This window comes from Mytilus californianus, unplaced genomic scaffold (assembly GCF_021869535.1).
Source record: "Mytilus californianus isolate M0D057914Y unplaced genomic scaffold, xbMytCali1.0.p SCAF_4, whole genome shotgun sequence".
Lineage (NCBI taxonomy): Eukaryota > Metazoa > Mollusca > Bivalvia > Mytilida > Mytilidae > Mytilus > Mytilus californianus.
Window position 1 is genome coordinate 24,777,154 of NW_026262690.1, and position 25,661 is coordinate 24,802,814.

Genomic DNA, 25,661 nt, shown 5'->3' on the forward strand with positions numbered 1-25,661 from the left:
TTTTACAATTTTACATATTTTATTAAACAATAATCAATAACAATAACAGCACCAAAGATAAATTAGTCAATGATAGCAATATATATACAGTATATGTCCATTGTCGGAAAATATGATAATTGTTTGTACGAGGTTTTCATGACTCGCTGAACTTTTTCCTGTTTCCTAGCGAGTACAAATAAATTTCATATCTCCGTAATAGTTATACACCGAGGGATAGGTGTGTCTGGATAAGAAACCCCGTCGGCCGGAGGCCGGAGGGGTTTCTTATCCAGACACACCGTATCCCGAAAAAAAAAACGATAGCATATTTATTGATAATATCAAACCATGATTTATAAGAATATTTTTTTATTACATGAAACCCCACTAGTAACCTTTCTTTGGCTATCTTTGTTCAAACTTTGACAAGTGAGTATATTTTACAAATGTCAAAGTTGTTTTGCATATTCACGTTAAATCCATGTGCTAATATGGATCAGCAGGTCAAGGTTGACTGTTTCGTGTATTCTTATTACAAACAAAAAATTACATCATGCTCCTGGTATACAGTTGTCAATATGGACGGGTATAAGACGGACGACATTCTGTGGCAAGCGTTGGATTTGGTAGAAGAGACTAAAGATAAAGGCAATATTATAACCCAAAGTACTTACCTGTATCAGTCTAATAAAGGTAATCATAACTGTATTTTATATCTTATGATTTTATCAAAAACGAAATCCCCCCCCCCCCCCCTCATCTCGAGAATAAACAAACCGATTCATATTCGAACATACTAAGGAATAGGTGTGTCTGCATTAGAAACCCGACTACCAGACACGCTCAACATACAATATTTAATATTGAGGAACTACCCCTTTTTTTGGGGGGGCAATCAGGGGCTGATCCAGCCGGGGGTTCCCAACTCAAGAGAAAGGGGGGCCCAACCATTCAAATGCATTGATCTTTTAAATAAAAGTCGGGTCCAACCCGCGGAACCCCCAACCCCGGATCGGCCACTGGGTAACCGGGGGAGGGGGGTCCGGGAGCTAGAATCCCAATTCTTTTTTTAAAGATCAATGCTTTAGAATAGAGACCATATGACTGGGATAAAAAAAAATTACCTTCAAGCAAAAAAGTATTTGAAGGATTATTTTTGTATTCCATATAGATGCTTATTGGAATTTCCTAAAATGTGTTTTTTTTTAATATCATGAAACAATTTGAAGTGAACACTATTAGTAATTTCTTATGTTCATAATCAATTTCTATTGTTACGAATAACAATGGACTTTGTTTGCGGGATGTAGAAGCAGGGGTTTCCAGAAACCCCGCTCGTCACACCCTGTGGTCAAAATCCATTGTTTTTCGTAACAATAGATCTATTCAATTCACACTTGTTTCAGAAATAGAAATTATGAAGTATAACAATAGAACTGGGGTGTAAGACAATGTACACATTTTGTTTTTTATCCTGTATTTACACCCTGCACTTTAAGGTTTTGTTTTTTAAATCAAAATAGTTGTCTCTGCTTTTTTCAAAGAAATTGACAAAGTTTGAGCCTGAACAAGACCCCACAATGAACTGTCACACAAAAAACAAAATATTCACATTAACGTTTCTTTTATATGGAAGCGGTGTAACAGAAGACTTTATTTATTCAAGTAAAGCTAGCATTTATTTGTGTGTCTATTATTTGTACACTAGAATGCTAATACAGGATAAAATATTCAAGATATATACATACATATTTTTATTAAACAACAATGAATAAAAATAAAAGCATCAAAGATAAACTATAAAGAGTTCCTATGAGTGTTCTTGCATTGTTCTCTGTGTTTTCTTGAACGACTTGTTCTGCGGCTTGCCTTAAACCTAGAATGAAAATTACATGAAAGTGTTTTTTCTCCAAAATTACTTAAGTTGTTTTAAAATCATTAATGTGACAAACATACATAATACCCAAGTGAAGGCGGTTATGTATTCCGTATTTACTTAATGAGCTAATCTTGTCAGGGTACAAAAACAATTTGGTTTAGCACATGGATGTATTTTCACTGATTAAATTAAATTACACCTTTCACACTGAGATGCATTGCAATTTGAAGTCAAGTCACTTTGTATCAAAAATACAGTGGAAAAGAATATTTACAAATCTTGTTAGTGTGCTTTTAGGAAGATAGAGGCTTGGAATTTTCAGTTTGCTCATAGGCAAAACCTGCTCGTCAACGTTGCATTATGAATTCCTTTAGAGCATTAATTTTATCGAAACAGTTATTATAGAGCAATTGCAATAATCTTATTCTTATCATTTATTCAATACTAAGAAAATCGGAAAAGCTAGAATTATCAGGAATAGAAGTGTATATAAAAGAGTTATATTCCAATGTGAAAGCAGAACTGTGACAGGTTATCAATACCAAATACTAGTACTTCAAACTAGTTGCGTGACTAAAAGATTTGATGTTTGTTGATGGAAAATAGTTCTGGTGGTGATATCTGAATATCAATGTGCATGACTTTTGTGATCTTGTAGTGTCAATTAGACTACATTTAAACTTAATATAACAGTTACTTTGATAAGGTAAGAGGTGACACTAATTGTATTTGAATATTAAATTACGTTTACTAATCTATACAAGTCAAAAAGATCAGAAGGGTTGTCTCGCCCATTGAAATAGTAAATTGCGCTTTTATACATTCTCGGAGCACCATGATGAAAATATAAATTGAAAGTTATCAATGACAAGCAAATTTGAATAAAACTTTCCAATAAGGCCTTTTCATTGAACATGCTTTGTAATTTTAACAAGTATTTAGAACGTACTTCCATCTACTCTTGTACATGTCCTTGTGCTAAATATTTAGGTTGATATTAAAGGAAAAGTTTTTATTTATTATTTTTTATGCAAACCTTGTAGTTTTGAAGAGTATTTGTTTTCATCTCAAATATATATTTACCTGTTGTACATCTTCTACAAGACTTTGCACAGCGTTTCAGCATGAAACTTGGATTAATGACACAATGTTGATGTTCTGCCCAGATCGGACACATTTCGGGACTTGTCCATGTGTCTTTACAGTTACTTATGACTAAAAGTATAAATTAAATCATGACATTTGATTCTATTACTGTAATAAGGTTACGTTACCTTTTTAATCAACATTACATGCAACTTACTTTTGTAATATTAAGATAACCTCTTTTCTTGTTTTAATTTTAGCGCCAAAAAAGGGGAAATGGGATCTCCAGCATTTAAAAAAAAAGGTTTTCTATTTCTTTGCTAATTGAGAACACGAAACCGCATTTTTTGCTTTTGCAATCGACTATGTACTACTTCAAGAATATTATAGTATTTTAGTCTATAGTGTATCAAAATTGGAAGAAAAAAATTAACGATAGAATTATGTCTACATCCATTTGTATTAGCAAGAAAATTATCTACGGCTTTTTATTACGTATGATTTTGCAGACATTTTATCGCATTAAAATTTCATCTCAATAAATTAAGGAACACTTTGCAAAACACTGGGTGAGAATATTTTTTTTCAGTTAAAAAGTTGTGTTATTTTTTCGTAAAAGTATTGAAAAATGAAATTTTGTGTTTTTTCATGAAACATGCAAATTTTAAACTGAAATATCTAAAAAAAAGTGGTCATAATGGTATGTTTTTCTTTGCATATTTCAATAGTGCATATCAAAATTGACCTTGTGTCATAGTGTTAAGGAAAATAAACGAGAGATCTTTTCTGTATCTTATGTCCTTAAAATGGAAGAGTAAAGACTCAAAAATAACACAGTATGCTCAAAGTAAGACTTAAAGCATCATAATAACTGTTTTTAAGAACTATATGTGCCAAACAATTTAGTGGACAACTTTGCAGCTAATGTATGCAAGGTTAAATATATATATTATATTGTTGGATATTTATCATACTAGCAGCATTTGAGTTCATTTATAAAACGATAATAACAGTTCAAAATCAGCAAATAAAAGCAGAAAAGTATCAATAATGAGATTGTTACCGTTTTAGGTAACTTGGACTCATTGAATCTGCAAGAGAATCCTAACCGTTTTATTTTGGACATACCTGGATTTTTTGTAACGCCAACTCTACCATCGTTATCCTGGCATACCTTACAGGAACGCATGCAATTAGCTTCCATAAAAGTGGGATTTATTGTGCAATGTTTGTACCGTGCCCAAACATCACAATCTTTATCTGGATAACGGTTGACACAATCATCTGGAAAACAAGAAAAAATTGTTATTTGTAAATTATTAATGAATTTCATGCTGACAAATTGCTTCTTAATAAACACAATTTTTATATTTCAAATTGTTCAAAATAAGATTATTAACACAAATTTCATATTTTTGAGAGAAAAAAATTGAACTATCGTTTTGAGAATTGTAAAAAAATGCTATCTTACCGACTGGTTTTCTAGTTGTTGGTTGTGTGGTGATAACAGGAGGTCTAGTTGGTGGCCGAGTTGTCATTGGTCTTCGTGTAGGAGTAGTTGACCCTGATGGTTTGACTGTATTAACAGTTTGTTCATCAAATGGACATGTAAAGCACGCCTTTCTACAGTTCAGTGGCATCCATCTGTCATTTATAATACATTCTCCTTTCCTGCCCCATACTTCACAAGCCGTGTCATTAGTATGAGCATTCATACACTGGGCTGAAATTAGAAATGAAATGTATCATCCTCTTTTTCGAAGTTTACAGCTTCTGTCTAAGTATACATCAACTAAATTGCACATCTGTAATTTTAAAGTCTACCGAGAACAATGATCGTGAAAGAATAAGTAAAGGTGGTCAAGTTTAGTGAAAGGATCGTGCAAGATCTAGTATCGGATCCTGAATTATACAGGTTTATTATCGAAAAAAGTAAAATAACAAAAATACCGAACTCCAAGGGAAATTCAAAACGGAAAGTCCTTTATAAAATGGTAAAATCAAAAGCTCAAACACATCAACCGAATAGAAAACAACTGTCATATTCCTGACTTGGTACAGGCATTTCCTTAAAAGGACACATGCAAGGTCAGTATTTAATCTAATTCATTGAATTATTAGACACATATTGGAAAAAAATAAATCTGTCGGTCAACATGGTTCAACATTATGATCAGTATCTGAGAAAAATCTAAGTGTAAAAAGGCAAATTGCTGATCAACTTTTCAATATCATAAAATAATGTAAACCCACATGATTTTTGTCAAAATATGAATGACTAAATAATCATTATCTGTACAATGTCATTCTTTCTTACTTTTCTTAAATTTTTATTGTAGAAGCTAAAACAAAGAGTTTGCAAAAACTGGAATAATTATAAAAAAAAAGATCGGGTACCACTTTTTAATGATCGCGAAAAGGATCGTGAAAGACCAGGTGCGACTTATTTGTTTTTGCAAAAATCCTTGAAAGCGTTCAAATCATTGTAAAATTTGTGAAAATGGTCGAAAAATTTGGTGAACACTTAAAAATAAATACGAGACGGATACGCAGAGTTGAATTTTTTTCACGTTCGAGCTGAAAAAAGATATTTAATTCGAGTTCGCATGAGACATATCACTTACTGGGACATATGATTCTGACTCCGAGCTAGACGGTTTTGGCCGTTTTTCTAGTGTTACATGCTTAGCAAAAAGGAACTGACTTTCCGTTTAGATTAAAAACATTTTGTGGATACAAACCAAGAGAAAAAAGCTAATGGAAACTTATTACGTCCAAACAGAGCGAGACCAGATTTATCCACTAGAGATAGACATGCAAATTAAATCAAGACTAAATCAAAACTGTTACGATTTGGAAAAGAAAACATAGGACAATTTTCATACCAAGCTCAGATCAATCAGAGTCTTTTAAAACCTTTATAAAACTCGTTCCGAAAAACTACTTTTAAAACTTTAAAAAAAATGTTGTTTAAATTGAACTCTTATTAAATTTACAAAATTATGTGTTAGTGACCTTTGCCTTTCATAAACCATGTGAATGCGAATTTTTCAAATAATTATTCTGAAATTATTCATTGATAAAAATCATAATCTTGGAAATGATAAATTGGTTTTGAGTTCTTAACTTGTAACTACAATAATCTTTAACATGTGATGCGATTGTACATATTCTGGCACTGAACATGTTTAAAGTCTAAAATTATTTAGTCAATGTACTTACTCTGTGGAGGTGTACGGTTAGCGGTGAAGTCATTGCAATAACCACAAGTCTTTCTACAGTTCTTTCTCATAAAATGTTCAGCAACTCTACAATCACCAACTTCATTCTTCCATTTGTCACAAGTGGCATCATCGTATGTGTTTTCGCACAAACCATTTTGTCCTGAAATAGTTAAGTTAAACCCAGTTATACTTAAAATAATTAGATTAAGATTACAATGTTTCACATCCTCGTCTTTTGGAAGGAGAATCCAATGAAGAAGAAAAGAGTTTCTAAAAAAGATTATGCAACTTTTTGTTTTTTGGCTCGGTTGTTGTCACAGACAGGCATGAACATCTGTATCATTCGGTTGTTGTCACAGGCAGACATGAATATCTGTATCATTCGGTTGTTGTCATAGGCAAGCATGAACATCTGTATCATTCGGTTGTTTTCCAGGCAGGCATGGACATCTGTATCATTCGGTTCTTTTCATAGGCAGTCATGGACATCTGTTTCATTCAGTTGTTGTCAAAGGCAGGCATGATCATCTGTATCATTCGGTTGTTGTCACAGGCAGGCATGGACATCCATATCATTCGGTTGTTGTCTAAGGCAGTCATGGACATCTGTATCATTCGGTTGTTGTCACAGGCAGGCATGGACATCCATATCATTCGGTTGTTGTCTAAGGCAGTCATGGACATCTGTATCATTCAATTGTTGTCACAGGCAGGCATGGGCATCTGTATCATTCAGTTGTTTTCCAGGCAGGCATGGACATCTGTTTCATTCAGTTGTTGTCAAAGGCAGACATGGACATCTGTATCATTCAATTGTTGTCACAGACAGGCATGGGCATCTGTATCATTCAGTTGTTTTCCAGGCAGGCATGGACATCTGTATCATTCGGTTGTTGTCATAGGCAGTCATGGACATCTGTTTCATTCAGTTGTTGTCAAAGGCAGGCATGGACATCTGTATCATTCGGTTGTTGTCACAGGCAGGCATGGACATCCATATCATTCGGTTGTTGTCTTAGGCAGTCATGGACATCTGTTTCTTTCAGTTGTTGTCAAAGGCAGACATGGACATCTGTATCATTCGGTTATTGTCTTAGGCAGTCATGGACATCTGTATCATTCGGTTGTTGTCACAGGCAGGCATGGACATCTGTATCATTCGGTTGTTGTCTTAGGCAGTCATGGACATCTGTTTCATTCAGTTGTTGTCAAAGGCAGACATGGACATCTGTATCATTCAATTGTTGTCAAAGGCAGGCATAGGCATCTGTATCATTCGGTTGTTGTCATAGGCAGTAATGGACATCTGTTTCATTCAGTTGTTGTCAAAGGCAGGCATGGTCATGCATATCATTCGGTTGTTGTCTTAGGCAGTAATGGATATCTGTTTCATTCAGTTGTTGTCAAAGGCAGGCATGAACATCTGTATCATTCGGTTGTTGTCAAAGGCCGGCATGGACATCCATATCATTCGGTTGTTGTCTTAGGCAGTCTTGGACATCTGTTTCATTCAGTTGTTGTCACAGGCAGGCATGGGCATCTGTATCATTCAGTTGTTTTCCAGGCAGGCATGGACATCTGTTTCATTCAGTTGTTGTCAAAGGCAGACATGGGCATCTGTATCATTCAGTTGTTTTCCAGGCAGGCATAGACATCTGTATCATTCGGTTGTTGTCATAGGCAGTCATGGACATCTGTTTCATTCAGTTGTTGTCAAAGGCAGGCATGGACATCCATATCATTCGGTTGTTGTCTTAGGCAGTCATGGACATCTGTTTCTTTCAGTTGTTGTCAAAGGCAGACATGGACATCTGTATCATTCGGTTGTTGTCTTAGGCAGTCATGGACATCTGTATCATTCGGTTGTTGTCTTAGGCAGTCATGGGCATCTGTATCATTCGGCTGTTGTCTTAGGCAGTCATGGACATCTGTATCATTCGGTTGTTGTCACAGGCAGTCATGGGCATCTGTATCATTCGGTTGTTGTCACAGTCAGGCATGGACATCTGTATCATTCGGTTGTTGTCTTAGGCAGTCATGGACATCTGTTTCATTCAGTTGTTGTCACAGGCAGTCATGGACATCTGTATCATTCAATTGTTGTCAAAGGCAGACATGGACATCTGTATCATTCAATTGTTGTCAAAGGCAGGCATAGGCATCTGTATCATTCAGTTGTTTTCCTAGGCAGGCATGGACATCTGTATCATTCGGTTGTTGTCATAGGCAGTAATGGACATCTGTTTCATTCAGTTGTTGTCAAAGGCAGGCATGGTCATGCATATCATTCGGTTGTTGTCTTAGGCAGTAATGGATATCTGTTTCATTCAGTTGTTGTCAAAAGCAGGCATGGACATCTGTATCATTCGGTTGTTGTCAAAGGCCGGCATGGACATCCATATCATTCGGTTGTTGTCTTAGGCAGTCTTGGACATCTGTTTCATTCAGTTGTTGTCACAGGCAGGCATGGGCATCTGTATCATTCAGTTGTTTTCCAGGCAGGCATGGACATCTGTATCATTCGGTTGTTGTCTTAGGCAGTCATGGACATCTGTATCATTCGGTTGTTGTCACAGGCAGTCATGGGCATCTGTATCATTCGGTTGTTGTCACAGGCAGGCATGGACATCCATATCATTCGGTTGTTGTCTTAGGCAGTCATGGACATCTGTTTCATTCAGTTGTTGTCAAAGGCAGACATGGACATCTGTATCATTCAATTGTTGTTACAGGCAGGCATGGACATCTGTTTCATTCAGTTGTTGTCAAAGGCAGACATGGACATCTGTATCATTCAATTGTTGTTACAGGCAGGCATGGGCATCTGTATCATTTAGTTGTTTTCCTAGGCAGGCATGGACATCTGTATCATTCGGTTGTTGTCATAGGCAGTCATGGACATCTGTTTCATTCAGTTGTTGTCAAAGGCAGGCATGGACATCTGTATCATTCGGTTGTATACACATGAATTACTGTATTACGTATTCAATTACGGCATCATTAACAGAATTTTCAGTTAATTCAGAAGATATTTTCTAAATCTTCATAAAACATTGATGATTGTATATAACCTGATTGAAAACAGAGACAGACGATACGAAAGGAGCAAAAAAAAATCATTAGTCCAAGAAAATTCGACAATAACATGGCAAAAAAACGAAATACGACGAAAATCAAAACAACAGTCTACAAAATAATAGAAACACGAATCTTACCAAAAACCCCCGGAAGGGTAAACAAACCCTGCTCCACTTGTGACACCCGTCTTGTTGCAGTATTTCTTACTTAAATTACCTTGTGCGTTTTTCTTTTCTTGAGCGCATGCTTTTGCACAGTTGGAATTCATATAACCTGGATTCCTTTGGCATTCACCTTGTCGTGACCATATGTAACACTGCCAGTTTTCTCTATCGGTCCTTGCATTATTTCTAACAGCTGAAATTTGACAAATACGAGGTATGATCTATGAGTTCGAGGACAATTTGTATACAATATAGACTTTTTAATTGAAGTTGGTTATATTTATTCTTAAAAAATCATATGTATTAGGTGTTACCGGATAGTTTTATCTTATTGCTTAAAATTTAATTTGCGTTCCTTTTTTCAGTCTACTGATCGAGGTTAAAGGGAAGGGGGGCGCTGATATTTAAAATTAAATAGTTTAGCTGCACAACATATGCATGGGCCTGTCCCAAGTCACGTTTCTCATTCGTTGCTGTTTTAAATCATACTTATTTTTTTTCCATCTAGAGAATAAGATGTTGATAGTTTCTGTTTAATCTAATAAAAATGTTAGACTCGAGTAGTGCATCAACATCTGTATTTTGATCTCTAGATGTCTATCGATTAGTTTATTTGTTTTGTTTTGTTGCACTCATACCATACATTGTTGATTTCGGAATAGTTAAAGGTAAGAGCACAAATTACGTAACATTATAATACAACAACATGTGCGGAGGGAAAACAATCTTGAAAACTCTATAGACGATATTTTTGAAGTAATAATCACATTTACTGCCATATATTGATTTATTTTTATTTTTCCTATCAAGTCACACGAATGACATTTTTTTTAATTAGGTGTTTCTCTAAAAGACTGTGCTTTGGAAATTCACACAACTGCTGAGCTCATATAATAGGATATGCACTGTCCATATTTCTTCTTTTATTGATATATCATTCGCAAACGTAAAATTGGTACCTACATGTATCCCGTGTTGTTCCGCTGGTACATTCTTGTGACCCATCAGGGCATATGCAGTTACAATTCTGATCAAGATAACCCTTTCCTGCACAGGTCACACCACCACACTCTAAAACACACAATTATAAGTATTTTTTCTACCTACATTTAGATTCACTGCAATTGTTGTTGAATGAACTAACTTTGAAATGCCATATTTCTTAAGATGCAATACTCAAATTTATTACTTTGATATTTTTTACGATGTATAGGTAAATTCATATTCTTTTGTAATCATTTCCTAAAATTGTGTGATTTCATGTGAAATTTCAATGCATTGTTGCTTTTTTTCATGTATTTACAATAGCAAAGCAGGAAACGGCAATAATAATTTGACAAAAGAATCAATTGTACCATGCAGTGAATTACTTAGAAACAACAAATCACACGTTGGCATTTGAAATTTAAAAAAAGTTGTGTTCCTAAATAAAACCACAGAGGCTACCAAAACCTCCTATACATGTTCATAAAACTTAATTCAACTGAATTTGGCAACGAAAAACAAAAGTCATGAACAGAACAGAACAGACCAACACAAAAACAAAATCTAGCGGTCAATATGGAATTTTCAACAACAGACAAATATCTTTTCAATATGTCCAGTTCTTAATCAACCAATATCTCTAAAAATTGTATTAAATACATATTAAAGAAATTATCAAGTTAGTGCTAACAACACCTTCTATAAAGAAAAAAAAAAAGATTTCTGATCATTTACTACATTTGACATACTCTTTGTAAAAATAAAAACCTTATAAATTGAGAAACATACAACTAAATTTGAATTCACTTATAACTTAAAACTATCTGAAAAACTAACCAAAATCTCCAAAACTGCACGTATATCGTAGTTTACGAATAAACAAAAGTACGCTAACAAGCAAAAAAAACCATGTGTTTCGCTTTTACACCATATGGTTTCATTTTTATTCACAAGCCCTAACCCTCTAAACCTCTAAAAGACATACTACGTTTGGTTAAAAGAGAGACGAAAGATACCAAAGGGACATTCAAACTCATAAGTCGAAAACAAACTGACAACGCCATGGCATGTTAAAGTCATTTCTTAGCTGAGACGCATATTTAATGTATATATTTCTTGTACATGTTCATACATTGTTTACTATTTCCCGATGGTTCATGTACACATTATACATTGTGTCTACAGTACTGTTTCCTGATTGTTCATGTACACATTTATACATTATGTCTACTGTTTCCTGATGGTTCGTGTACACATTTGTACATTCTGTTTACTGTTCCCTGATGGTTCGTGTATACATTTGTACATTCTGTTTTCTATAACCTGACGGTTTATGTACACATTTGTACATTATATTTACTATAACCTGACGGTTTATGTACACATTTGTACATTCTGTTTACTATTCCCCGATGGTTCGTGTACACATTAATACAGTCAGGATTCTACTCTGTCAAAATTATCTCCCCATTACGCCAGTTCATTTTTACGATTGATTGTAAAAATGGAAGCCATTGTAGGGATGACGCGCTGCCAATTTAGCTCTTGAAAACCGATAAATTTATCCACATAGCACCATTACGATCCTTATATGCCAGTTGTATTTTAAAAGACAAATGTATCTACTAGCTAATGAGCATCAGTTAATGTACTTGTCTACATTCAGTCAACTTAAAACTATTGTCTGATCGGTTGTCAGGTGGAATTTTCGAAAATTCATAAACATCTAAAAAAATTCTAATTCAATATTTCGTGGAAGGGCAGACTAAAAATTTTCAGTGGTTGAAGACTATAAACCCTAGATATCACACACAAAAAATGAAGTTTTTTCGAAGATATGCATTTTTAAGATCCAACTTAAAAGTCTGTCGTCAAGTATTTTTAGTAAACATTTGCTATTCGAACACACCTATTCTGTTTCTGTGATTCATTAGAAAGGTATTTCACTTGACCCATATATTTCTTTTTTTAGTACTGTGTATTTTCGATGTTATAAAGTCAACCTGTAGCCTTGATATATAAAAATGATAGAATCTGAAGCGAGATGATGTATCAAATACTTTTGCTTTTTACGTTTTCAAGACAAATATTCAACTCAAACACGCCCTAACATAAAAAGGTGCACTCGATTTTCTCTTTTCGATGCAATTGTTTCCATTTTTTGGAATTATTTCTTGAGTCACATAATGGAAGGGCAGAAGCGAAAATTAAGGAACAAATAGATTGATATGTTCTCTGTCCGTGGTATTTTTATTTTTTAAATTGGAGGTTATGCATTTTTTAGATCCAACTGAATAGACACCCATGTCGTGGACTTGATATCTAATTGTTCTGCTTAATTATGTAATAGATAAATTGAAAACTTATGCAAATGGTGTTTTTATGATAAAATACTTCGTAATTTAGCCGAAAACTGTAATTTTATTTGTTTCTATTAATTTTTTTAATTTTTGTTACTATAGTAAACATTACAGTAAGCATTTATCGCCTTCTCTAACAAAGAGCTTCGATTCTTTTGTTCTATTTCAACTGGGTTTCCGCCTGAATACAATTATGTTTACTATTACCTGACGGTTCATTTACACATTGATATGTTTTGTTTGCTATAACTGAAGATTCATATACACATAAAATTGAGAATGGAAATGGGGAATGTGTCAAAGAGACAACAACCCGACCATAGAACAGACAACAGCAGAAGGTCACCAACAGGTCTTCAATGCAGCGAGAAATTCCCGCACCCGGAGGCGTCCTTCAGCTGGCCCCTAAACAAATATATATACTAGTTCAGTGATAATGAACGCCATACTAAACTCCAAATTGTACACAAGAAACTAAAATTAAAAATAAATACAAGACTAACAAAGGCTAGAGGCTCCTGACTTGGGACAGGCGCAAAAATGCGGCGGGGTTAAACATGTTTATGAGATCTCAACCCTCCCCCTATACCTCTAGCCAATGTAGAAAAGTAAACGCATAACAATATGCACATTAAAATTCAGTTCAAGAGAAGTCCGAGTCTGATGTCAGAAGATGTAACCAAAGAAAATAAACAAAATGACAATAATACATAAATAACAACAGACTACTAGCAGTTACCTGACATGCCAGCTCCAGACTTCAATTAAACTGATTGAAAGATTATGTCTTCATCATATGAATATCAGGCACAATCCTTCCCGTTAGGGGTTTAGTATCATACCGTCATAACATATATGAGAAGAACATAACCCGTGTCATGCCAACAACTGGTTTTTAAATAAATGTGTTTATTGCCGATGCAAAGACCCTATAAGTGAATCAATATTAACGCCAAAATATGCAATCTTTAATGACCTGACAACAGTATCGTAACTATATCCCTTCTTAATAAGTCTATTTAAAGGTTTTGTTAGCTTCAGAGGTGAATACTGACATTTTTGTGTTTAATAAAGGATATTTCCATAAAAAATTGGATGTGAAATACCTGAACGTATAAGAAGTCTGCATGTTGAGCTATATTTACGAATGATGTCCTTATACCGATGATAAAATTTAGTAAATGTTTTGACTAGTTTGTGATATCGAAAACCCTGGTGTAATAATTTTTCAGTAATACATAAATTTCTCTCGTTAAAATCTAAAACATTGTTACATACACGAGCGAATCGTACAAGTTGAGATATATAAACACCGTAAGATGGTGACAAGGGAACGTCACCATCTAAAAATGGATAATTAACGATAGGAAATGAAAAATCATCTCTTTTATCATATATTTTAGTATTAAGCTTTCCATTAATGATATAGATATCAAGATCGAGGAAAGGGCAGTGGTCATTGTTAGTATTAGCTTTATTTAAAGTAAGTTCAACAGGATAAATTTCTTTAGTATACATACTGAAGTCGTCATTATTGAGAGCCAAAATATCATCCAAATATCTAAAAGTATTGTCTACATGTATACATTCTTTTTACTCTTACCTGAAGTTTCTTTAACACAATTATACATTCTGTTTACTATTTCTACGTCAGTGAAGGACAATTCTTTGGCATACACCCGGCCAATTTCACTTTCTCTTGTTTGATCTTTGGCACGGATTGTTTGTTGTTGATTCCCAGAAAAAGCCTGAAAAGAACACAACAGAAATCTGAAATAAGGTAAGTTAGTAAACAAATTTTGAGAGTAATTTGTCATGGTAGAATAAAAATGTACTTTTAAAGCAGTTGTGAAGTCTGATTTGAATAAGGCTGGTTATTGAGTTCAATTGCATAATAATAATTAAATTTAAATCGGCTTTATACTGTATATTGAAATACAATACATATAAATGCTTTTTATTGTGTATGTATACTTTTTGCAAAAATATGGTTGAAGCTGAAATATATCCATATTCTAGTGCTTTTGGAATTAGCACGCAGCACCGTAAGAAGAATTCTAACTTACCTTAACTCCATAATGCATAACGGAAGATAATTCATAATCTACATTATGACTTTTTATAGCAGCTGGATTGTACTTCTGAAACCATATTTTCATGCTTGGTTCTACGTTTTGATAAAGAATAGTGATGTAGTTGTCACGTATAGGACGTTGATGCTCATGAACTACTCCAAGAGCATGTGCAATTTCGTGTAGATATAAGCCTTTCTGTAAAAGAAAATAAAGTTCTAATATTTTGAGCACTGTGACAATAGATATAGTGTTGACCGTTTCGTCGGACTTTTTATTTAGCTAACAATTATTTCGTTGTTTACCGGTTGTAAATTATGTCATTCCTTCAGATGGCTATTGTCCAGTTTAAATTTCAGTCAAACATAAACATTAACCGTTTCTTACCGTTACAATACATTCATGTTATACGGTTATTGCAACGGCTTAAACATTTAAACATGAAACGAATTACCATTTAACTTTAATCTTGGTCTTGAAATTTGGATTTTTTTCACACTTTAGAATTGATTGTGTTCCAGAAAATCAATGGCATGAAATCAAATAATGACACCGCAATTTGAAAAATTTTTGAAGCTGTGAAAAATGCAAGAAAATAACTAGTTAATATAATTTATAAAAAAGCAAAGTCCAGGAAAATGAAAAATGGTAATACAATAATTTGATTTAGAAATAAAAAATGCGATGTGGTATGATTGTCACATATGGTATACATAAAAATAATGAGATGTGGTATGAGTGCCACATATGGTATATATGTTTACTACAGTAATAAGGGTCAAATTCATGAGTTCAAAGTACTTACAAATCTACAACCGCCTTTGTCTAGGTTAAGAATTTGCCCGCCTCCAACCATACCAAGTTGAGAATTGCATCTTGAAAAGAAAAAGTCTGTAGGTTAATAAATAACAGATAATAAATTTTGACTCACTTCTAATAATGTATTTACTTTTACACATTTTCTCTTTTGGTGAGTTTATCAAAATTGTAATATGTATCAAGTTCACAAGATTTACTTGTCTTATACAGAAAAAAATAAATTAATGTACGCCTATGACCTTCAATGAACAGGTGCTGTAGCGTTATCAAAATTCAATAAAGAATCACGCAAAACGTGATAAGAGTCGCCTTGAATTTGCAGTCGGGTATGAATGTTGCGCTATGTTGAAGGCCTCACACTGAATTTTACACGAGGAACAGCAAACAAACGCTGTTCCTATTCTTTGGCTTTTGTCATGTGTGTGAAACATTTTTTTTTGTCATGAATTAGTACATTGCATCCTTCCTCCTGTATGTATTCTTATTACTACTAAATGACATTTAAACAGGCTCATTACCATGATGACTATAGTTTTGTTATCAGATGAAGGTTTAACAACATTATGTATAGTTATGGTTTTTTTAATTACCCAGTAATGACTGTAAGACACCTCTTTAAATGAACATTTCAGTCTAATTTTCTTACCCTAATCCATCTTGAAAGTAGACATAGTTTGAATCCGATTGACGGGCTTCGTGAAATCGAACACATGTAAACTTCTCCCACTCTCTCATTGCTACTTTTAACATCCATTGCTCATATGCACCTTTAATATAAACATAAATATACACTGACATGTTTAGTATTGTAAAAATTGTCAATCAAGTTTTGAAATATATAAAGACTGTGAAAAAATGTTCAATGTTTTTCCAGGTTTCGGGATTTTCACCTTTCCATATAGGTATTCATTCAAATTCGCAGTCTAAAGATTTATTTTCTGGAATCGATCGTTGTTTAAAGATGTAAATGAATAAAATACACTCACGATGTTTTCTCTTATAAAGTGAAATATACCGATATACAAACTTAGTAGCAAAATCACTGTTAATTGTCCTAAACAAGTGCTGTTTGTGAACGTATAATTCACGGGAGTATCCTTCGTTCAATAGCCAATGCGGTAAAGATTTAAATTAAACTTTATTTCGTAAATAAAAACAAAAAAATTGCAACTGCCTCGAGCAAGCTGACTTTAAACTGTTTTAGTTATGATAAAATATTATAAAGATATCTGTATATTGTTGAAGACTGTATGTTGGCCTTTTGTTTTTTGTGTCGTTATATCCTACTCATAGTTTTATTCAATATTTATCAAAATAGCATCAAAATTATTTACTTACTGAAATGATTAGGTGCAAACTTGTATGGAACTTGACCACGTGTCCAGTAAACAGTTTCGTCGCTAACAGCTTTTCTTTTTGTTCTATAAGAAAGAAATCTTTATTTTTCTAAATTCAACAATGAAAGTGTCGACAATCACAAAGACGGAAATATTTGGAGCAGGAATTAGCAGGAATTAGAAGCAACAATATAAACTTGTAACATTAAACAATAACAAGTGTACTGTTCAACAGAAAGGAGATATTACAGTTTTCTTGTCATTTATTTGTAGATACCACCACCGTTTCAGGTTTTTTTTTAATCTACTAGTTCGTTACACTAGAAACACTGCACTAACAGTTTTTTTTTACACAAAGCAACGACAGTCGTTTGTTTTTGTCATGTACTATATATTTTAGTACAGATTGAGCATTGGTTTTTTTCATGTACCGATTTTTGTGTGTGTATTTAAGTACATATTGGGCATTGGTTTTGGTATTCATTATACACCGCTTTAACCTACAAACTCCGCTTTGCAAGAGATCCTATCTTATATTCATCTATCAGTACTATTTATCAATACTCTTAAATGAAGATCTCACCTGGTAGAGTTACCATACATTGAATCATATTGTTTCTTTGTTAAAACCATATCCAATTCAGCGAGTGTCCTGTTTGGGTCAGGTAAAGTCATGCTAGCTGCAACTCCTTAAATAAAGTTTCCAATATTTTAAAACATTGTATTTGTATGTTAAATTAGGACAATTAGTTAAAAATGAAAACATTTGAGTCAAGATGAAAACACATGCTTATATATCTGATGCAATATTACTTTACTCCGCGAATCACACTTTACTTTATCGGGTATGTAATGCATAATATGGATACCCAAATTTAATAGAGTAGCCAATTTCATTCAGGATTCTTTCTGCTGATTTTTAGAACATTATTTTTTCTCTGACAAAATGTATAAATGGTAAAATGTAAATGAAAACATTTAAAACTCGAATAGAGTAACAAATCATAGGAAGTATGATCAAGTATAAGGTAGTAAAAGATTTGTATTCTTTTATATATTCTTTCTGATATTCTCCTAGAGTTAATATTGTATACATAGTCCAAGCATAATTTTGCTTTTATGTTACCAAACCTTGTTGAATGAGACCACTTACTGTTTGTACCGCCCATTGCTCCAAGTATAACCTGATCAATTGTCAGATCGTTTTTAACGTCAATTCGATCTCGCTGTCCATGTATACAACAGCCAAGACAAACAACGACTACCTGTAAACAGAATAAAGCATGACTGTCAAATTCAGCTGTAGCAACTGCAAATGGTCGAAACCGCTATTTCGAACTTTTATTGGTCTGATTTCAAAACATGACGACTTTTTGAAATGTTTTTACTTCATTTTGTATACTGTTCGCCTTATGCCAAGACTACTAGTTATTACACAGTGGTCTCGGGCTATGGAATGGGTATTGATTGATAATGTTTAATATCCAGATTGCAGTATATCGAAGCATTTAAAATTAAACTATTTATTTAAAGTAGAGAACCGACAAGGAATAACTTATAACTACTTATCATATGTAGTTCTGAAGATTTGTGAAACGACACTGATAACGAATAATCACATACGAACAAGATGAAGTAATATCACATTAACAAATATCAAATTTGGCACAACAGATGACCTTCGTTAGTAATTTCTTGTTCAAAATGCAATCATCTTCGTATATTATTACCATTGTTCAGTATCGATGCACAAATGTTAACACTGTTTGTGCAGGATTGTCAGTGCCAAACATGTATTACATCTGCTGGTTGGTTTATTTCGTTGGATATATTGGTTTGCAGTCATTTTTGATCTGACTAGGGCTATCTCAAAATTCTATAAAACCCTTGAAACAATTCTTTGACCAGTTGTAAAGGAATTACATCAGCAAGTTGCTATCATACCAACCTTTCCTATTGAACTGATGTCGGAACATCTCTTTCGTCAGTTTTCAATTAATTTAATCAATTTGTTGTTTTATTTTATGTCTTTCCGGTATATGAGTATCATTTGAGATATTAGCAACTAAACGTTATCAAAAATACAATCAATCTATAAGCTTGTAAATATGTCTAATGAACTGTCAGCTTTCAATCAAAGTATTATATTTACATCTGAAATTTAAAAACCTACTAAAAGTTTCGTTTTCATTACGAACAAACAAACAAACAAACAAGTGTACTTGGACGTCAGATTGCCTCAAGTCTTCATGCAGCATAGGCAATTTAACGAAAGTTATTAATAAATAATTAATATATCTGCAAATTGGTTCACAGATATTGATCTTCATCATTTATCTATTATAGCATTGGGTGTTTTTCTCTATCCAAATATCCAAAGTTACTCCATTATTATTCGATTTATATCGCTGTCTTATTATAAAAGTGTCGATGCCACAACATAGCTATTTTTGACTGAATTAATTTATGTAAGCATATCTGGCAATATGATCAATTACCTTGAATACCTTCCTGCGGATACAATACAATTTCCGTAATGTATACAACATTTCCGCCGATTTTTCAACACTTACATATTTCTTACGTTTTTGGTAAAGTATATAACAAATAATCTAATTAATTGCATAGTTTGAACGTAATATCGGATGCAATATCTTTTCCAACACAGGTTTCAACTCTATACTTTTTATGACATACAAATAGAGGAAATATCACTTTATAAATTTTATATTACAGGTAAAGCATAAAAACTTTAGATATGAAATGGACTTATTCATAAACAACATAAAGGAATTTCTTGAACACTTTAAAGTCTTTACATCATTATACATGAACCATTAACAGAACTTATTATCTTCCCGATACCACAAAATACAGAGCAAACACTTATTTCCCTCTACTTAAAGTTAATGTTATATATTACAATTGTTAACGAGGAATCCCTTTAGTTATACTATGAGAATAAAGAGAATACATGTATGCTTGAATGAAAATATCAGACTAGGTGATCTGTTTAAAAATCAAATCGATAAGGTGTAAGATTGAATAACTAATACAGCCTTTGGAAAGAGATACGAATTTAGCGCGGGGAGTTTCTGCAGTACAAAGAGAAAAAAAACAAAGACTAAAAAGACAATTATTGAAGTCGTCTACATTCCGATTTCAAAAATGTGTTTCCTCTCGTCCGAAAGAATGTGATGAATTATAGAGAATTTTTATTTTAAAGTATTTCCGTCGCCATAGTGATGACCTTCGGAAGACTTCAACGTATTGATATTTGATAAAAGTTGGCAACAGCTTTAATACAAAGCAACCTTCGAGTTTTGATGAAAGGAAAGCTGTCAATACTAACAGGTCTTTGATCAGAACAATCATAAAGTAAGACTATACCATTTACATGAATTTAAACTGTATAATCTAGAATGTAGAGAATAAAACTGTATAATCTAGAACGTAGAGAATAAAACTGTATAATCTAGAACGTAGAGAATGTAAAACATCTAATGTGTTTCATTATTTATTAGTTAAAATATTGTTTAATTAACTAGCGATCATGGTGGCAAATACATAAGAACTGTCCCCCTACAAGTCATCTATGTTCATTTAAAAATAAATTGGTTGCATCCGGTGCGCTTTCAGATGTCACTTTTCAAATTATAAAAGAGAAAGCTGGCTTGGATACAATAACAGGAAGCAAGAAGGAGAATATCTGGATCTGATCGAGTTTTTGTTACATTTATTCACAATTGGTTTATACATTAGATTTTATGTTAGACACATTATAAAGACATTTGTCTATTTTACTTTTAAATATCTGGTTTTTTTTTGTCGTTGGGTAACTGTCCCTTGAGGTATAACCAATATCTCTTTTTATTCATGTATGCATGGCAACCATAAGTAAGGCTTAGGTGTTGATAAAATAATGACCGTTATATTCAACACTAATGAAGTCAGTGTCAAAACCAGTAGATATGCACTATAGAGTGCAGATACATGTATACATGAGGTGTCACTTTTCCAACACGCGACAACCAAATGCATACGTCAAATTGAAATGTAACAACTTCTCTTTTTTTCTCATGAAGATTCTCATATAAATACCGATTAAATACAATGGAATGTCGACACTGAATATAATTCTATAACAGATCGTTAAACATAATAATTTATAAATTATCGTTTTTGATCAATGAACAGTAGCTAAGGCTGCCTTGTAATATGCTTGTGATAAACAGACATAAACTGTAGGATGTTGGGATTTGTATTGATGGTAAAATAACTTAACAGTTTTTGTTTTTGTTTTAAATAAGAATATAAGGAGATGTGGTATGATTGCTAAAGAGACGAACTATTCACCAGAGTCAAAATAACGCGGATGTAAGCAACTATAGGACTCGTTTATTCCTAAACAATAGGTTTGAGTCAGCATTTTTAAATGTTCCATATCTTTATGTAATGCACACAATGTATAGTAAATCTGATGTCTGGAAATGAATATAAAAAAGATTAAGGTAGCCTTAATAAAGATTTGCAGTGATTCATGTTCATTTAAACCCACGACGACCATCTGCCATTAATGTTTTGTGGAAATATTTGATTACCGACAGCAAAGGGTATCTGGTGAGTGCTACCTGTTGCATTGATAACGAGTTGTCAATGTTTGTAACGTAAATACTGACACGTACTCAATGAGTCACTGAACATTTTGTAAAAATGTACAAGAAAAGCCGAGTGTGACAATAAATAATTATAGTTAAAAGATACACAAATTTGAGGTTTTTTCGTCCAGTTCGATTAATCTTTCACTTAAATTTTCGTAATTTTTTTTATATAAATTAGGCCGTTAGTTTTCTCAAATGAATTGTTTCATATTTTCAATGTCGGGGCCTTTTTATAGCCGACTATACGGTATTGGTTTTTATCATCGTTGAAGGCCATACGGTTGCCTATAATTGCTTACATCCAATTCATTTGAACTTTGGTGGATAGTTTCATGGCAATCATACCATATCTCCTTTTTTATACCAAGTTTTATACAGGAGTTTGATTACAAGTTTGTTAAAAGTTATATGATCTTATAAAACAAATATTATTGCAAAATAACGTGAAATGGAAGCCGTCTTTAGTAAATCTGCAAGTAGATTATTCTTGATTGCCGCAAAGCAGTGATACTCACGGAGGGCTCTCGAAGACAATAACTCATATTAAGCTTTTTAGAGTCAATTCAAGAGACAACTTGTTAAACATTATTAAACACTACAAATCAAACAGAGTTTGAAAGCACACCAGTGTATGGTCTAAAACAATCAAATATCATTACACTAAAAATGACCCCACTTGCCTATTAGAATTGAGTGGATCATTTTAGTTAATCATAGTTCTGAAGGTCATAATTTCTACTTAGAAACTAATTTATTTCAAGCACCTATTAAGTTGTCCTTCCGAAATTTTATGACGTTATCTTTTGAAGAAGTAGTAATACATAAAGATGAAATTCACTAAGTAGTTCATAAAATAGAAAAAAAAGGAGAAAAAGACAAACTTAGAATTGATAAAGATAACAATTATAACCTAAATGTATTCTTTTATTTTTGTTTGGCAATAGAATACAATGTACTGAATGGATTATAGATATTTACATAATGGAGAACTTCAATTAAAACATTTTAAAGGATTATAACATCTATCAAATAACATCAAATAGAGATTCGTACGAAACAATAGTTTTTTTACTAATGAATTTTAATTTTGTCATACATTTAAGCTTTCAAAGTTCTTGAATTTTGGTAGAATCTTTAAAAACTGCTTCATTACAAATCTTCCCATTCAACAACAGTATTTCCAAAAGAGATATTTGTCATAAGGTGTCTTAAACAAAATGATTCGGAAGTAAAATATCTTTTTGGGTATGACTGTTGCTCATATTAAATTTTACAAAGACTATGTGTAAAATTACCATTTTTCCATCAATATAAATTGAATGTTTATGACAACACAAATGTCATTTCTTCAGACTTTATTTAACAACAAACACAACACGATTTAGAAGAATTGAAACTTTAGTATTTTTGCAATTTAAGTGACCAAACAATGGCAACTAAAAGCCTTTGATTTACACAATTCTACAAATAATTCCTTTTTTTCATAGTTATGGTTATAGAGATGAGGTTAGGTTAACAATATCAAACTTCAGAAATCAGAAAAAAGTTACCCCTTTTTATCAGGAGAAAAATGTGGTTATTTTTATTTTAGTTGTTGGTTATTTTGTCATCAGTCGCACGAACTTATGCTTGCAAAATTACTTTGAGTTCTAATACACATTCTTTTTTATGATTTTTTATTACTAGCCTTAGGTATGGACACATGTATTCTAATTGTTGAAAAATATATGTGGAATTCTAGATTTAGTTTATATCTAGGTGGCTTTTAATTTTGATGCTGTGATCGTCATTGGTTTCGATAACAAATTTCAGTTCAACATTTGACATTTAAGTCGTTCAACGCAGCAGAAGGTATTAATGATTCTAAATAAAGAATAAATGATCGTTTGCTTCAAGTCCAGTGGCAAATATTTCATGTATATTTAAGAGGTTATTGCAATTTGAAAGCGACGTGAAGTAATCAATGGATTTGTAAACACCACCCCTCGTCTTCACAGAAATGATTTTCATTGAATCTAAAAAAAACAAAAATAAATATTTTACAACAGTTAAGAAAGTTTTATTGTGAATACAAAAGAAGGAAGAAAAGAAATAGTGTGTTTTAATTCCTGTGACTTACCGTCAGTTTTTCAATCCACATCTTTATTATCCAAGTCTAAAATCCGATATCAAAATATTTACTTTTATTTGGTTTTATATATGTTGCTTCCCAAAATATTTCAAGTTCATTTAAGTTCTTTATCCTCGATGAAAACATTCATTGTGAAGGAGTACCGGCTAATTGTTTATTATCTATTACTAATGGCATGTGGTTTAAGATGAGGTAATCACTATACTACATCTGTATCTTTATGTCCGGATACACATCATCCTTTTTGTTAGGACCTTTAGTGAACGTATATTCCCTTATTAGTGTACGTTTGTTGTAATATACGTATCATTTATATACCATTTCTTAGTAAACAATTGTTATACTTAGCAATAAGAGTTCTTAAAAACTACGACACATCGAACTTGTGTATGATCCACTTAAAAATAATTAAAAAAAAAACTCGAAGTGTTGCTGCATTTGTCTCGCTATTTTAAGGCACAATTGGTGCACATAGAAAAAAGAGAGGCGGAAGATACCAAAGTGATATACACCTGTCCTAAGTCAGGAACCTGATGTTCAGTGGTTGTCGTTTGTTGATGTGGTTCATAAGTGTTTCTCGTTTCTCGTTTTTTATATAGATTAGACCGTTGGTTTTCCTGTTTGCATGGTTTTACACTAGTCATTTTGGGGGCCCTTTATAGCTTGCTGCTCGGTGTGAGCCAAGGCTCCGTGTTGAAGGTCGTACGTTGACCTATAATGGTTTACTTTTACAAATTGTGACTTGGATGGAGAGTTGTCTCATTGGCACTCATACCACATCTTCTTATATCTATCACAAGTCGAAGACAAACTGAAAACGCCAGACGAAAAGCAATAAACAAAGAAAAGACAAGCAACAGTCTGCAAACCATATAAACTGAGCAACACTAAACCACCCCAAAAACCGGGTTGATCTCAGGTGTTCCGGAAGGGTTAACAAATTCTGTTCCACACCCTGTGACACCTATAAACAATGTTGATAAGTAATAGAAAGTGATTAGACATCACGCCATAGCCAATTGTAAATTGATTTTTATATACCCTAAGAATTCACCATATTTTAATAAATTCAGTCTGAAAAGTCATCGTTGTCCTTTTTTTACATTTAGTAGTCCGCATTTCATTATAAATTCACATGAAAAGTTAAAACATTTTTTTCTAATTTTAAGTCATACTAAAGATAATTATTTTATATAGCCCTCCTCTTTGTTAAACTGGTACAATACAGTAATATTTATCTAACCAAAAATATATTTGCTTATGTCCATCTTCAAATGATTATCTTCTTAACCTATTTTACAATACAAGAGTCAGAAAAAAGTCATTTTGTTTAATTCTTGCAAAGTTTAGGATAATTACTCCTTGTCTTTGACCTTTCATTAAAGATATAGCATAAATTTGTCGACTGGGAAAGGCAAAAAGGACAGATAATAAGCTGTCAAATGGTTTATATAGGTGTGTGTTAAACGAACGCACTAAATTTCTTCACAAGGCGTCTTTTTGAAAAATGTCCCTCGACTATGATGTTCGGTTTGCTCATTCATTTTTTTTTTACATGAAACTGATATCAATTTGCTTATTTAAAGTTTGAAACATGATCAAAATATTCAATTATACTTATTCTTTTCTATGTTAGAATGTTGGGCATAAAAATAATGTGGATATTCAAAATATGTAGTTTTAAGATGTTTGTGGCGTTGCTATATAAACTTGCGGTATTGGTTTTTCTCATTTTTTTTAAGGCCGTAGGGTGCCCGATAGTTGCTTAACAAAGCATTTTTACGCATGTCTCAAGTTAGGAACCTTTAGCTGTTGGTTTTGTGTGTTTTTTTTTTTAATTTTGGTTCATTTGTAATTGGAGTTTAGTGTGGCGTCCATTTCGCT

At 32.9% G+C, this 25,661-nt stretch overlaps 1 protein-coding gene across 1 annotated transcript; it reads right to left on the minus strand.

The window, feature by feature from the left end:
* LOC127737761 (zinc metalloproteinase nas-14-like) lies at nucleotides 1-24,116 on the minus strand. Its single transcript, XM_052248664.1, has 15 exons — nucleotides 23,766-24,116; nucleotides 18,139-18,250; nucleotides 17,569-17,674; nucleotides 16,987-17,069; nucleotides 16,295-16,415; nucleotides 15,635-15,704; nucleotides 14,824-15,027; nucleotides 14,361-14,505; nucleotides 10,377-10,484; nucleotides 9,466-9,606; nucleotides 6,170-6,331; nucleotides 4,419-4,670; nucleotides 4,076-4,231; nucleotides 2,945-3,076; nucleotides 1-1,858 (listed from the first exon to the last, which is right to left on the minus strand). The coding sequence occupies exons 1-15, from the start codon at nucleotides 23,784-23,786 to the stop codon at nucleotides 1,740-1,742; spliced, it is 1,932 nt and encodes a 643-aa protein (XP_052104624.1). The 5' UTR covers nucleotides 23,787-24,116; the 3' UTR covers nucleotides 1-1,739.
* Between the last annotated feature and the right edge of the window lie 1,545 nt (nucleotides 24,117-25,661).